This window comes from Bactrocera latifrons, unplaced genomic scaffold (assembly GCF_001853355.1).
Source record: "Bactrocera latifrons isolate USDA-ARS-PBARC rearing strain unplaced genomic scaffold, ASM185335v1 scaffold_109, whole genome shotgun sequence".
Taxonomy (NCBI): Eukaryota; Metazoa; Arthropoda; class Insecta; order Diptera; family Tephritidae; genus Bactrocera; species Bactrocera latifrons.
In genome coordinates this window covers 577,429-593,022 of record NW_017534508.1, presented here as the reverse complement: position 1 = coordinate 593,022, position 15,594 = coordinate 577,429, and the positions used below count along the sequence as shown (strand labels likewise).

The 15,594-nt window shown below is 39.1% G+C and overlaps 1 protein-coding gene across 1 annotated transcript in view; it reads right to left on the bottom strand.

Annotated features, from left to right (window-relative positions):
• The window catches only part of LOC108971657, a 122,321-nt gene that overhangs the window by 93,144 nt on the left and 13,583 nt on the right, over nt 1–15,594 (bottom strand). The window contains exon 2 of the mRNA XM_018937881.1: nt 9,660–13,795. Coding sequence (XP_018793426.1) covers nt 9,660–13,795 — 4,136 coding nt within the window. The remainder of the gene's footprint in view (nt 1–9,659; nt 13,796–15,594) is intronic.

Here is a 15,594-nt window from a genome sequence, read left to right as displayed (position 1 = left end):
AATTCTAGAAAAATAGTTGGTCTTTTCACAGAAAAACACGTTAATGTCTTTCATATTCACTAGAAGCCAGTTTTTTCGAAGCGCTGCTATTAAACCCCTTGAATTTATTATTACAATCGTTTAAGCTTATAACCCACACAATTCTGCTTTTGAATATTTTCTTTTATTTTTTGAATATTTTGGGAATTAATATTTCTGCTGAACAAATTACTTTGAAGTGGCTATTAGCTTTCAAGCGTTACATTACACCAGCCTCCAGCTACTTGTTTCTTATTATTGTGCCTTCTTTGTTGCGTAATTATTTATGTACATATGTTTGCGTGTATATATAGTAAGCGTTAAGCGTCTATTGAGAGGTGTTTATCATGCGTAATTGATACTTTTGGCAAATTATATGCGGCTTTTGTGAACTCTAGCACTTTGGATTGGAAAGCGTTGAGCTCGCAGTCTCGCTTGGTGGCGAAAGTGCAAATATGCAAATAATATACGCAATTACTTAAATAATACTGAAACTGTTTTGCATGGCAATTTAGTTCATTATCGTAACTAAAAGTGTGATTAATTATGTATGGCGAGCTTTTTTCCTGACATGTGAATTAATAACAAAACGAAGTCCAAAATGGCAGTATACATACATATACATATATTAATGCGTATAGTAAGGGAATATTCTAGTCAAGGAATAAAAAAAATCTTCATTTTTATATTTTCAAAGTTTAACTAGTCAAGCATACGTCTACAAGAGGATTGTTCAAAATTCAAATTATTTGTGGAGTAGTCGAAAAAGTATTTTCGTATTTTGTCATGATGTCGTTACAGTCATATATCTCCAGTGCTACCAATCACACTGTGTCATATAGTGTTGAAAGGGTAAGATTTTAAGCTTAGTTTAACAAAAAAAATTTAATTTGGGGAAGTTGAAAAAAAGTTACAGCAGAAAGAAGAATTCCCTATATTTTGAAATTTTTGTATAAAAAGAGAAGAATGCCAATGGACCAAATTAACATTTGCGGTTCTTTGCTGAACCGAAATGAAATTGAACCATTTCTGGGCGAATGGTAACAGAAGACGAAAAGTATGCGAAAAAATCATGGGCCAAGCGTAGTGAAGCTCAGCAAATGGTCACAAAGCCGCTATGAGCTGCTCCAGCTTGGTTGAACGATTTATTTTACATTATACTTTCAACAACTGGTGCTAAGTGCACCGTTCTTAAACGCGCTTTTCTCAAAACTGTGTTTTTGAAGTCGATTGGTATATTTCTCGAGATTTACTTAACCGATTTTCTTGAAAATTTTCACAATTCATAAAGTCTTGACGAAGGATTTGAGAACAAAAAATTTCAAAAAACCCACATAACCCCTTTGAAAACTGGAATACACCATTCATGATAAAAATTATAAGTAAAATCTCATAATTGAGAGAAGTAATCATAGAAGTAATTAAATAACTATATACATTGACGAATTTAGGTATTTTTGAAAAAATTATTTTTAAAATTTGAACTGGAAATTCTATTAAAATTAGAACATGTAATTTCTGTTAATTATAACAAAAAAAAACAAATTGCCGTGTTGTTAAATATACACAAATCGCAATAAAAGAAAATAATGTAGTTTAATTACTTCTCTTTTTCCATGTTGTAGTTATAACGTAACAAATAATTATATTCCGCTTTAAGCGAAAACAATGCAAAAATAATTTAAAAAAAAAAATAACTTCCTGAGCACTTTGCTTCCCAAAACGTTTGTAAACAACCGCATGAAAAATCTATGCTATCATAATAATTCAAGCCCTAGCTGGGAAATTGGAGTAAGTAAATGGAAATAACAAGCAATTAACCACCTGTTTAGCGTTTTCGATGCGCAAAAGGAAATGTTTACTGAATTTAAATGCAAAGTCAATCGCGCTGAATGTACTCGCCCAGTCTGGCCGCAAATGTGTACTCAAACCGCTAGGCAGACGCGCACACATTTTGCGAAAAGCGCACACAACGACACAAAAACAAAGCAAAAATAGCAAACCGACAGAAACGATAATCAACAAGGGGCGGCGCGCAGGAAACAAACGCTTTGATATTCAGTTTCAACACAAAAGGCTAATACCAAGCATTTCATGAAGCACAAACTCACACACACACACACACACATTTGTAATGGAGGGCTATCTGTTTACCGTAAACATTGGAAATTATGCCATACGCACTGCCGCCATTGACTCCGCAAAGTCCACAGCGAGTAAATAAACGCGCACGTAACAAAGCAATTTTTCCATATCCGCGTTAAATATTTTCGACCTAATATCAGCGACTATTACTTAGAGGCAGAGCAGGTGGTGATTATGGTGTGACCATGACGCTGTAAGGCGGCAATGTGTTGTTTTAGAGGTGCGAACGGCGGCCAGAATATGAAACACACGCCTCTTGACTGATAAACGCCTTAAATTAACCTTAATTTCCGACGTTCAGCTCTTACAATATTCACTTCGCCTGCGAAGATGGCAAGCGAGTGAACACACTGCCTTAGTAGGCCAAATTTATTTGGTATTTTAAGTTTATATGTGTATTTTGAGGTTATGTGTGTGTGAACGCATGCAAAACGGCATAAATTGCTTATGGATGAATGGTGGCAGTAGGCCCAGCACCCGCGGTTTCGTTAGCATGCTCGACGCGTATTCGCACCGACGCGCCAACGAGGCTGCGGGAAGGTGTTGGTCAATGTGTGGCAATTCTCATATTGCCAGCCACCAGCCGCTAATGGCCAGACGCACATAGTATATATTATCGCCACTGTGCTTTTCAAGCAAAAAATTACAGCGCTTGTTTACCAGCAGAACTATAGGCGCATATGCTCAAGTCCATTAGTTTTTATTGGAGTCCGTGTTATGACATAAATCAGCAACACATGGATTATAAATAATTTATCATAAATACTCTCATTATCCCACACATAAATGTAGGAAGGGAACACAGAAGCGGACAGAAATACTAATAATTACATCCCTGACGGATTGACCGAACTTAACAAAACTAATGAAATGGACCCTAAAACGGACAAGAACAGATGACAACGACACAGTTCAAATTGATCAGCGCCGCGAGCAAGTCGCTCATATTAAAACTAAGGTTGATATTAAATATACGAAAACTTAAATCTAAAACTAAAATTATTTAAAACTAAAACTTTGTATGAATTAATTAAAAATAAATAGAGTGTGTTAAAAATAAAACAATTCCTGCATAAATACGACATTATGTGGTTTTATAACATTTTCGTTAAAGGGTTATAATATTCAGTTTCATAATGCGATTAGTCAGCTTCTTTTACGTTAGGTACGCAATCCAAACGTTAAGTAAATTGAAGAATTTAGAAGTACCTATAATTCTCATATTGCCTTGTTCCACAATTAGTAACACCGATCCATACCGCTTTTAGCTTTTATCTTCTATATCTTATATACATGTGTACCTAGCGAGTTTAAGAGGATATTCTATTCTCGAAAAAAATCGATCTGTTTTATATTTTCAAAGCATAACTATTCAAAAATATTCTACAAAATGATTTTTTAAAATTCAAATTGCTGAAACAACTGAAAATTTAGACGCGTTTTTCTCAAAAATGTTGTTTTAAGAACGATATCTACGGTAATATCAAACGGATTCGTCGCACTCGCGACTGTCAGTCATAACTTCGAAGTTGTAGATAGTTTCGTCTATCTTGAAACCAGCATTAACAGAAATAACAATGTTAGCCGCGAAGTCCACCGCAGAATAACTAAGTAGGCAATTGAGAAATAAGGTCCTCTCTCGACGAACAAAAATAACAACTCTATAAGTCCCCAGATCTAATGAGTTGACGTTACGAGTTTTCGAGAGAAGGGTTCTGCGAAACATTTATGGTACTTTGCGCATTGGCCACGGCGAGTATCGCATTCGATTGAACGATGAGCTGTATGAGTTATACAACGACATTGACACTCCATCTCTGCAACTATTCGACGCAGTACCCACCGGGGGAAGCAGAAGAAGAGGAAGACCTCCACTCCGTTGGAAAGACCAGATGGAGAAGAACTGGCTTCGCATGGAATTTCCATTTGGCGCCACGTAGCGAAAAGAAGAAACGACTGGCGCGCTATTGTAAAGAAGAAGAAGAAGAAAATTTCCAGTGGTTAAGGAATAAAAGTGGGAGTTACGGAATTATTTACAGCTTTATTTCGAGTGCCTAATCTATATCATTTTCTTGATTAAATCTCACTCACATCCTCTCCAAAACCATTGAGGACAATAATTAAAAAAAAACGATTTTTTAATAACTAAAAATGGTTAGCAATACACAAAGACACTTATAAAGAAATAACTCAGAGATCGCTATCTCCTTTACATGGCAAATAGCAACAAATCGCCACCAAACAAACGCGTCTAAAGTCAAAGAGCACAACTCAGCGAGGCAATAAGGCAAAGTCAAATGCAGTCGTAAATTGCCGCAATGAAACTCAGCTTCCACGAATAATAATAACAATAACAAGTAAGTAATCATAAATGCAAAGCATGATATTAAAATGCCAGAAGAGCGCGGAGAGCTTTGCAAAACTGCATGTAAGTAATTGAATGGTATTGGTAATGGTAATGCAAAGCGGTGAGCGGGAAGTGGAAATGCCGCCTCACAGGGTTCACATGATTAATGTTTTACATGAAAAGTTTTGAGAAATTAGTCGCCGCAATTGACAAGCGCGTGCATTGAGCAGCAACAGCAACARCAACAACAAGCAAGTAGCATTAGGAAATGAATTAAAAAGAGACAACGGTAAAACAGAAAGTGAAATGAAAAACGCTACCTTGTTGCAACACAAAAACGACCGGTGCGCGCTGGCAATGCACCCGCACACACACACACACACACATTATAAATCAAACGAAATGTCAATGCTTGCAAAAATTACCGCAAGCAACAAAAGCGCGCTTTTATTTTTATTACTACACAAATCGTTTTGCTTTTTAATATTTTTTGATTGCTTGCGCGCCAAGCGGAGCGGTGTGTGTGGGTGCGTGTAAGCGGCGGCGGTGGCACGTCAGCAGCGAGTAATGACAGGTGCGCTTGTGCGTTTTCATATTTATATATTTATGTATGCATAATTGCACACACTACCGTAGCGCGCCCCTCAGCACACCGCACCACCGCTGACTCTGGCGGGAGTGTGAGAAAAACGCCCAAACACGTTGTTCGGTTAGCTGCTTGTTTGATTGCAGCTTTTGTTGTTGTTGCTTGGTGTAAATGTATATATACAATATAAGAATGTGTATATTTGTACATATACTCGCCACTTGTCGACACCACAGCAGTTTTCCCAAACAAATTCAATGAAAACAAATTTAATTTACTCGTTAAACTAAGCGAACGCCCTTCAATCACTCAAATGTGTGTGTAGCCATGTACATAAGGCGAGTTACAAACCCCTGTGTAAATACAAAATTCTACGCTAATGGAATGTCTCGCTAACATACTTATATATGTATACATATGTATATGGGCGATGAATGTGACTTATTGATTGAATATATTCTCCAGGTGCACGGCATATAAATTTTGAAAAAAAAAATAATGTCGAGGTCTACCTGAATATTTCAGAATTTTACATTTGAGTAGTTTTGCTGATAACAGATAAGAAAAGTTTTTTTTTTAATATTTTCATCACTTTATGAAGACAAATATTTACATATTTACCTAGTATATATAATTTTATATTTTTATAAATGTTTAGGGTGAGATAGAACGCATTGGAATAACTAAAACTAGTTCTGAATGTTGCGATGTGATAATTTCTAAAAAAAAATATATATTTTACGAACTCGAGCATATTCAAGCACTTAAGCGGCGAGTGTAAATATTTATTGAACTTGTCGGCAGCAAAGAACCTAAAACCTGAGCATTAAATATATTTTAAGCAGAAAATAATACAACAAATGGTAAGTTCGGTCGGATATCAAAAGAACATACATACATATATATGTACATATATGCCTGCAGCGCAATATGTTCAATACATTACGTAGACTAGTAAATATCTGCTGCTGGCACTTCGGCAAGGTCAACGAGAAGTTTAAAAGAAGTTTCACTTAAGTGAAATGAACCGGCTACTCTTATAGCTACAAACATACATTTGCATATTACTAAGCTATTGAATACATAAGCTCGAACATGTATATATGTATGCGTATTTATGCACACGGCTTGTGAAATATCAGGTAAATAATATGTGGAAGCATTTCTGATATACATGTGTATATGGTAAATGTGTATATTACGGTAAAATATACACAAAATTTTCGAAATATGTATACACATGCATTAATATATATATAGATATTTTGTATATACATTTGTATATGTTTAGAACAAACTAGTACCTCTAAGCGATTGCCGCTTATGTTAACCCCTCGTGCATAGTTGTTGATGAAATAAATGATGTGATATGTTAATTTATGCTCGGCATGCTCACGAAATAAATTATCGTCTTTTTCGCGAACAAATATTACTAAATTTAGCGATTACACAGTGTTTCGTAAACAACCAATTTCGTGGAAACGAAACTTCGTAAGTAATATTTGTCGGGTTTCTAAGCACACACTTGTACTTCGTTCTTGAAATATAACATCGCTGTTGTGGTTTAATGTTATTTTAAAACAGTTTACAACGTTCTGTGGTCAAATTCATCTCTATTTGCCATTTTCAGGTTCGAAAAAAGTCAATCTCTGAGAGATTTCGCCATGGGAACTGTTTTCATTGTTTCCATCAACCATTTTAAGGCCGCCCTGCTCCTAACATTAGTCGGTACGGCGCAAGGTCACGCCAGAAATATGAGCGAAAGCACACCAAAATTAATGTAAGCGCCAATTAATACTTTGGAAGGTCAATATAAACACTTATGGCGATACAAATTGTCAGTAGAGCGGAGTGAATCGAACGAACAACTGGTTTAAGCTTACGTTAAATCCCTTAATGGAATTATATCAATGCACTAATTCAATGAATTAGTCAAGAAAATTCTAAAAATATATTGGTAATATTGGGTAGTCGAAAAAGTCTTTTCGCGTCTGCAGAACTTAAGCGAGAGAACCATTGTTGTGCAATACGAACTGATACAGCGTCATCTCTGTAAACTTTACAAATTTTATTGGCAGCTTGCGTGGCATTCTTCTCTACGACTGCACCGAAAACTATTGACAAAATACGAAAAGACTTTGTCGACTACCCAATATTTGTTTAGAAGATTGTATAAGATTAAAGAATTTTCATATTTAAAACTCATTTTGAATTTTGCATGATTTTTGGAAAGAATTTAGATTTCTAACTGCCTGCTAATTTCAATGCATTTGCTAATGGCTGTATCATATGCAATACATACAGGTATAGCAATCTATATTAAACTACAATATATCCGGTAATTGATCAAATTTAATTGAAGATTATGTAGATGCGTTTGTGTATATGAAAATATATATAGGTCCATATTTTATGAGGCATAAACGGAGCCAATATGTCACTCAAAGTGTCAACTTAAGTGCAGCAATGCAGCTGCATACGCTGTTGTATGTCTTTGTTGGTTGTGGTGTCGACACACTATTATGACAAGTGTCACAGAACTGTCAAGTCTCGGCGACACGCAACTGAATGCAAAGGCAGTTATGCGACTCAAAACGCCACGCATGCAATGTTCTAATTGCTCACCGCTCATCTGTGTTGGCATCTTGGTTGCTGGTTGCTGGTCGCTGCTTGCGGTGTCAATGCAATATTTATGCAAGTTGTTGTTGTTGCTGTTATTCCTATCTACCGCATATGAATTCATTCATAGCAAAGTGAGCGAGTTTTTATTGCTGCTTTGTTCTTCTTTTCGTTTGATTCGGTATCAATGCGAGTTGTTGGCGCTTGAATGCAACACTCTTTGTGGTTTGGCATTTTCGTTGCCGTAAACAATTAAAAGGTAAGCTCGTATTTATTACAAGTTTATATATATTTACGTACTTATGTAGGTAATGAATGTGAAGAATTACAGCAAAATGGAAACCGAAACGTCTGCTTGGCACATAAAAATCTCGACGTGGAACACTGCACTCGTGCGCTGTGAGGGTTACAGCATTTAGAAGCGATTTTATTGTAAATATAAGAGTCGGCTAACGGCAAAGGCTATTCAATTTTTCACTTCTACGAGCAATGAGCACGAAGGCAATGACTGACCAACTGTTTTATGAGTATTTGAAGTATTTTGGTTATAGTTACATATATGGACTTGGGAATGATGTATAAAAGGCAGGTGCTAGTTTCTGCTTAGCCTTACAACATTCAATACTTCACATATAGAAATATACACTTTTATGTCAAAGTCATGCGATTTCCCATGCACATCATCAATGTGCACTTAAACTCAGTGGAATCCGTTTCAATCGCAATGAACGTATTTTGATTATTGAAGTGTACACTATATACTTGTATGTAATGGGAGGAAGGCACGAATAATTATTTAATTGTACTTGAGCCACAGTCTGACTCCCTGTGGCATTGTACAGAGTTCTACAGCGCTCAGTCAACGGTCGGCGGACGCTGCAGGTTGTCTAAAGTTTAAATACTTTTCTTGACAGTGCCCTGTTGTTGCTTATACAAATATGTACATATACATAGTTCGTGCAGCTTTTTGTTGTAAACATGTGTCATTGTATGTCAAAAACGTTTTTTTCACCTAACTAATCGAGACAGATATGGAGTTAGCTATCATCACCTAAAATGCAAAACAACGTGTCATCATTTTCAGCCTCCGCTTTCACATATAACCAATATATAACCATTTTATAACCATTTTATAACCATTTTATAACCAATATATAACCATTTTATAAATAAAACTCAAATTTTGTTTATATGAGTGGGTTCCAATACAACGTTTTTCCTTCGCCTGTAAATTTATGATTGTAAATAATTAATGCACTACTTCCTACTTTAGTTAACATATTGGATAGCCGAAAAAGTATTTTCGTATTTCTAATCAAACTTCAACTTTTTTAAATTTGGTCGACTACTTTTTGCCATTTTTCAACTACAGACATTATTCCACCACTGTTAAACTTTCATCATTTTGAAAAAACAAAATGCCTTCGTTTCACACAAGCCCATTTCTAATAAATAATTTTATTCTACATATTTAAACAAGTGGCAAAATTATTGTGACAGAATAAATATTTGTTTCAAAGTGTTAAAGATAGAAATTGTGATGGCAAAAACGTGGAATATTTGAAATATAAAAAACAACTAAAAATTCAGCCATAAAAGTGGTATAGTTTCGTGAAATAAGGCAGGCGCTTTGTATTCGTAATGCAGTTACTAGCACACAACCACATTGATATATGGGCACTTTTCTACTGGGCAAGATAACGGAAACGCCACTTGTTTAAAAGGAAGACGTGACGATAGAAGCGATAAACAAATATCAAATGTGTATAGTTGCTTAATAAATAGTTGTCTGATAGGCTTGATAGACCGACTTTTAGCAAAGCTACTCAACCGACAACCAAGTAACCCAGATAAGGCGCTGTGGAATGCGAAAACCACTTAAATACTTATTTTCATATTTTATAAGCATGTGTTTGTAGCTAAAACTAATATTATTAGGCTTACCGCTTGGCTGCAATTCCTTGGAATAGACGCTTTGACACTTGTTGCGTCGTTATGGGACTGCCGGTGTTGCTGCGTTGAGTGCCGTTATCCGTTGGCCGCAGCGGCAGCGACATGCCATTCGTACGCGGACTCATACTGCCACTTGCAGCAGTTGAGCTTGGCGAACGGCGTATTAGCGGCGTAGAGGTGACGCTCGCGCGCCCCGGCACTCCACTGAACCGTCCCGTTGACGTCGTGTTTGTTGTGGCATTGCTGCCAGCATCACCTGTAGCACCTACCCCATTGCTGGGGCGTAGTATTGTTGACACTTTTGATTTCACTTCTTTCAAATTCTTTTTTGGTAACGCTTTGTTGCTTTCAATTTTATTCATCACTGCTTCCCATTTATTGGGAGTCTGCTTTTTGCGCACATTTAATGATGATGGCGCGCCGATATCACATACACTCGCGACCGACCCGGTTGATGTGCGTTGTTTAGGCGAATTACGCGCGGATGCGAATTTCGACGTGCGCGGCGAGCGTTTGTTTGTGCCACTCGCGGCGTTTGTGGCTTTTGCGGCAGCTGCAACAGCGGCCTCTAATGCAGACCGATGTATATTTTTGTTATTGTTGCTTTGATTGTCTACAGACAGCGAGGTTGTCGAAGATGACGTTGAGGCGCAAGCCGCTTTTGTGCCAGCTGTGCCCGTTTCCGAATGTGTTTCCCTTTCGATGAGTGCGGAACCACGAGTTGCCGATAATCCGTATGTGTACTTATTTCCCACGTTCTCTACTTTAGCACCATAGAATGCGGCGTTGTTAGCCGCGACTGTTGAGAGCGAAGTTAGCGACGCGTGTTTACGCGGTGGAGTAACATTCAGCACTGACTCGTGCTGTTGGCTTTCGACGCTGGCCGAGCATTCATCGCCAGAACGACTGTTGACGCCAGCGCTGTCGTTTCCAGTTGTGGAGAGGCGCGATCGTCTGGCGTGCTCGGCACTTGCTGGACTCAATATAGTGTTGTTGAGGGTATCGGTGATATTCAGCGCTGTAGTGCTCTCATCAAAAGCTTCTTCCAGCGAGGAAAAGCTTTTGCAGTCTGCGTTCATGGTGTTGCCGTCAACACTGCAGTACGAAGTGCGATTGGAGAGCGTCGCTGCTGAGAGACGATCGGTACTCATGCTGCTATGTATCGTTGAAGATGTTTGGCTGCTACTCAACTGACCTTGACCGAGTGTTGTGGCAGCAACATTTCGCAGCGTTGTTGTTACAGTTACATCGCTGCCAGCCATAGTTTCACTTTTGTTAGCATTGCGCTCGCTGTTGATGGCATTTTTACAAGCTTCCCGATTACTCTTTACCGTTTCCGTGGAATCGCCATCACCCTCGGGTGACATATCCATTATTGCGTCTTGCGTATCTTGGCGCCGCATTTGTGCCAAATCATCATCGCACCGATTCTCAACATCTGTGAATATGCCTGACGATTCCATACAAGAATCTTCGGGATCTTCAGATATAAATACGGAGGCCGCTGGTTGGAGCATTGGACCATATAGCTGTCCATCGATAACTTGGGCGCGACGATCACCACGATGAAATATGTCATCTGCATCGGATTCTGTGAAAAAGTCAGAGTCTGTCATTGGATCTTGCCGGCGCACCAATGGCATTTGTTGCTGTTGAAGTTGTTGGTTAAAACTAGGTTGTCGTGAAACGTGACCGCCTTTACGTGCCGCAGGACCATTGGACGGCGAATGATCGCAGGCGCCGCGCGAAGCCGGACGTGACATTTCGCCGTCGCCTTGATAGCCCGTATCCAAGCTGGTGACACTGGTAACACTGGTGATGAAGCTGGTGGAAATCTTTGAGACGTTCGATTTCGTCATTGCATCCGATGTTTTTGAAGATGTATCGATATCTGTATGCGTGGAGATCGTTTCAGCTGTGCTGATGGAACTGGACTGCAATTGTTGTTGTTGCAAGTGTTGTTGACGCTGTTGCAGTTGTTGTTGATGTTGCAGACTTAAGCCGGATTCACAAATATTGGACTGATTGTGTTGTTGTGACAACAAAAGTTCTGTCATATCAGTCTTTACCTCAACAGGATCTAGTGGTAGCTCCTCCGGTGACGGTGTTTGATCAATTCGCATGTGATGCATTGCCATTTTGTTTCCATTATGTGACAGGGGCAATTCCAAGTTATTGGTGTTGTTAGTGTTGGTGGAATCAAGAAATTCTTTCATTTGATCGGGTGTCAAAATACCCAAACTTTCATCCAATTCGAAGGATGTTTGTCGCCGCAAAGGCTGCAGTTGTTGCTGCTGCTGTTGAGTCTGCAATGCAGGCGATTGTGAGTGCACGGCCATCGAACTGTTGGCAGTGGGATTGCCAGCAGCGTTCGATGAAAGTGACACATCCACCAAGTCAATTGAGCAATCAAGGGTGGACTCGGTAAGGTCCAAGCCAAATGAGTAACGAGATTTCTGTTTAGCATCCGGATTGTTGACATCTTGCAGAGAAGATGCGCTAGCAATTATTTGGGGTTGATTACCATCTCGCACTGAATAAAAGTCGTCGATACGCGCGCCCATAGCAAGCAAAGCATTCGCATCTACTTTCATCGGCTCGCTCAAAGACTCATCTTCGGGCGTACATGTGGGCAACACCGAATCACTTTGAGCGCCTTTGAGTGATATTTGAGGTGAAGCAAGCAGATGTGTACTATCTTGGAACTTCATTACCGAATTGTATTCTGGAGTGTTATGTTCCGAGCCGATGTGTTGATGTTGCGTCATATACAATAGTTGACTCGTATTTCGTGAACCCAAATATGAGGGGTTCAGATAATCTTTAGTCAAGTTCATCATATGTTTAGACGGCGACAGTGCATTAGTGAGATCAAGCAATCGTTCCGAATTCACTGTGGAATTAAGTGGCAGTTTCATATGAGCTTTTTCTGGCGCCAGCGCTTTCAAAGTACTATTCAACTCATCGGTCTCGGAAGAAACTGTACAGTCCAATAGATTATCACGTGTCTTCTCGTGTTCACTTGCAGTATCTGATTGTAAAGTGAGATCCATTTCTAAGAAACCCGACGGCGCAGACACATCTTCCAGTAATTGAAGATTATCCAGCGAGTCCGGATTGGAGTAAGTGGCATTAGTCACTGGAGAAATGGCATCAGCTGAGTCTATGATTTTCGTTGTACCCAAAGACGCAGTGGTGTCGAAGAGAACAGTATCGCATGAGAACAATTGGGGCTTCTGCGTAAAGGTCTCCGACGATGAGACCACATTCATAGTTTGACCAAGCAAAGCAGGTGCATTGAAAGTAGCCGTAAGGTTGGGCTTTAATATTGCTTGCGTTGCATTCGGCGAGTATTGGTTATTAAGGCTAATGGTCACATCGTTTGTCGTCTCATCAAATTGTATTGGGCGCTTTATGTCTGCCTCGAACGTCTCTCCAAATTGCGCTGTTGGATTGGCACGACTACTATCCAAACTCTGGGTGTTATATAGAGCATGGCGGGCATTGTTGCTAAGCAATTTCGTTGTCTCGTTAATATCCGGAGGACGGATAATACGTGTAGTTGTAAGCGACCCATTTGTTGGTGGTGCAGGCGTGGATTGTGTCAGTAAACTTGGTGAGAATTGTGTTATGTCGTTGGGACTATCGGTGCGTACAAACGTATCGGATCGCGTTAGCGGACGTGGTGTGGCGAAATAATCCGCCTCAGCAGGCACAACTGGAACCGACGCTTTTATTTGCGGCGTTTGCTTTCTTATATTTTTAGACTGTGCCAAAACGTGTGTCTTATGAACTGGCGGAGGCGGCGCCATTTTCTCCGACTTGCCAATCCATTTCTTGAGCGCTGTGGTGGTTTTCTTGGTAACCAAGTTCACTGCATTGGTGATGTGATCCCCAGACGCACTACGCTTCAAAGCATTCGCACTCACAATGGACGGCCGAAGACCAGCCAATGTCGAAGGACGTTTCTGTGGAAATCCAACTGTAGACGCACGCTGAAGAATTTGCGATGTACGTGCTGCCAAGCCAGTGACATTGTGTGCGGTTGAGCTGGGCGGTCGCAAGCTGCCCGGTAGTGGGATGCGTGAGCCGCCATCTAGACGTGGTATGCGCGTCGAGGTTGAATCCTGTAAATTGAGAAAAAAAATATTGTTGAGACACTGCTGAAATATGGTTGTTCTCATTAAATATTAAAACAGATATATGCATTTGTATGGTATATACATATTTTCTAAAATATTTAGTTTTGCTGGTAAATTCCAGGAACGTGTTGCTATGCCATGTTTGCAATACCCTAACTGCATGCCGAATTTTCTCAGTGCTTAAAGCAAATTATGTGCAAAATAATTTTCAGAGTAGAAAGCTGGTACTCGGCGCCAAGAAGACGAGAGTCAGAAATTCGCCAATGGCAAAGAGCCATTTTCAGCGCCACTGCCCGACTCTTCTTGGCTGTGGTACCGAATTCAGTGTCTGGCTCTTACGCCACAAAACTCTCTGTATCCTTCAATGATGGGAGTGAATTTATGCTTATTTATTTTATTGTTTATTGGGTTAAGACATCGGTTGAACATAAATTAATTTTAATAATTACAAATTCAGTTATTTTTCCATTTTAGAGAGGCTGTGCAAACTTTCTCTGTTGTTAAGCAAACAATTGTTAATCATCTTGTAAGTAAAATGTTCTTTGCCCACTTGGAAACCTAGCAGAAAATTCGACTATGTTTCAATAATTTCTTTGACATTTATTTGGATGTTAATAATTCTTCAGATGATACTATGAATAAGTAAAATGAAATGCTTTATGCCCTTATACATGTATTTATTTACTGCGTTTTTAGTATTCAAATTACTGTTGATTTTTCACTTATCTCTGCGCATTGACGCAACAACAAAATAACACTTGAGTCGTTAACGCGCTGTAAAGTCAATAGCAGCATTCCGGAAAAATAGAACAAAAGGCAAATACTCGTCGGCAGTAATAAAGTTAAGCGCCTATATCACACACATATACAAACAAAATTTCTACTCTGAGGATACTATTAATAATTTACATGCATTTGCACGCGCTAAAATGGGCAAACACAAATATATAAGTAAATGCGGGGGCCATGGCAGAGCAACCATTTTACACAAAATATAAATAAGTGAAGAACAACAACCTCGGTATAAAAGTGATGTATTGAGCTACTCTTAGCGGCACTTGTAAAAGCCGTGAAAGCCGCCTTTGGAGGACAGAATCGCAGTGTGTGGCAAACTCAGAAGAATTATAAATATCACACGCCTCTCTGCCACGAAAGCACATGCACAGATGTACGTTAATATATATATATATATATATATATATTGTATGTATGTATAGGTGAGCATTATTTATTGGGAAATTATACTTTTATATGCCACCGCACGTCTTGCTACCGTTGCCGACGGATTGCCACTCAGCGATAAACGCTTCGAAACTGTACAGAATTACTGATTTGTACTTCATGTTTTTCTTGTTGCTGGAAACTGAATTTTTTACACACTTTCGCATAAGTTTGCTTGTGTATATGTATGTACGCTGTCTTATGCGTGGCAAAGTCAAGCAATCAGGGCAGGCGCTGTGTGGAGCAGGATGCCAGCCTAGACACGTATTGCTTTGGTTGTTTTTGTTATCTTATAAGCTGATTTATTGATTATCGATTGGAAGAGACGCATATCAAATAGTAAATAGTAAACAAATCGTTGTTGGTGGCTCATGGTATAATAACTATAAATAAAGGACTCGCCATCATTAATAATCCAGCAAACGGGTGTGTGTGTTGTAGCTCGTTGCTATTAACAAATGAGAAAACTGGGTATGTCTGATACTAATTGAATCATTGGTGATGGGGAGAATGTGGGGCTGTTTAGAAATGTAAATACGTGGTTTTATTGCGGGCTTGGCGTA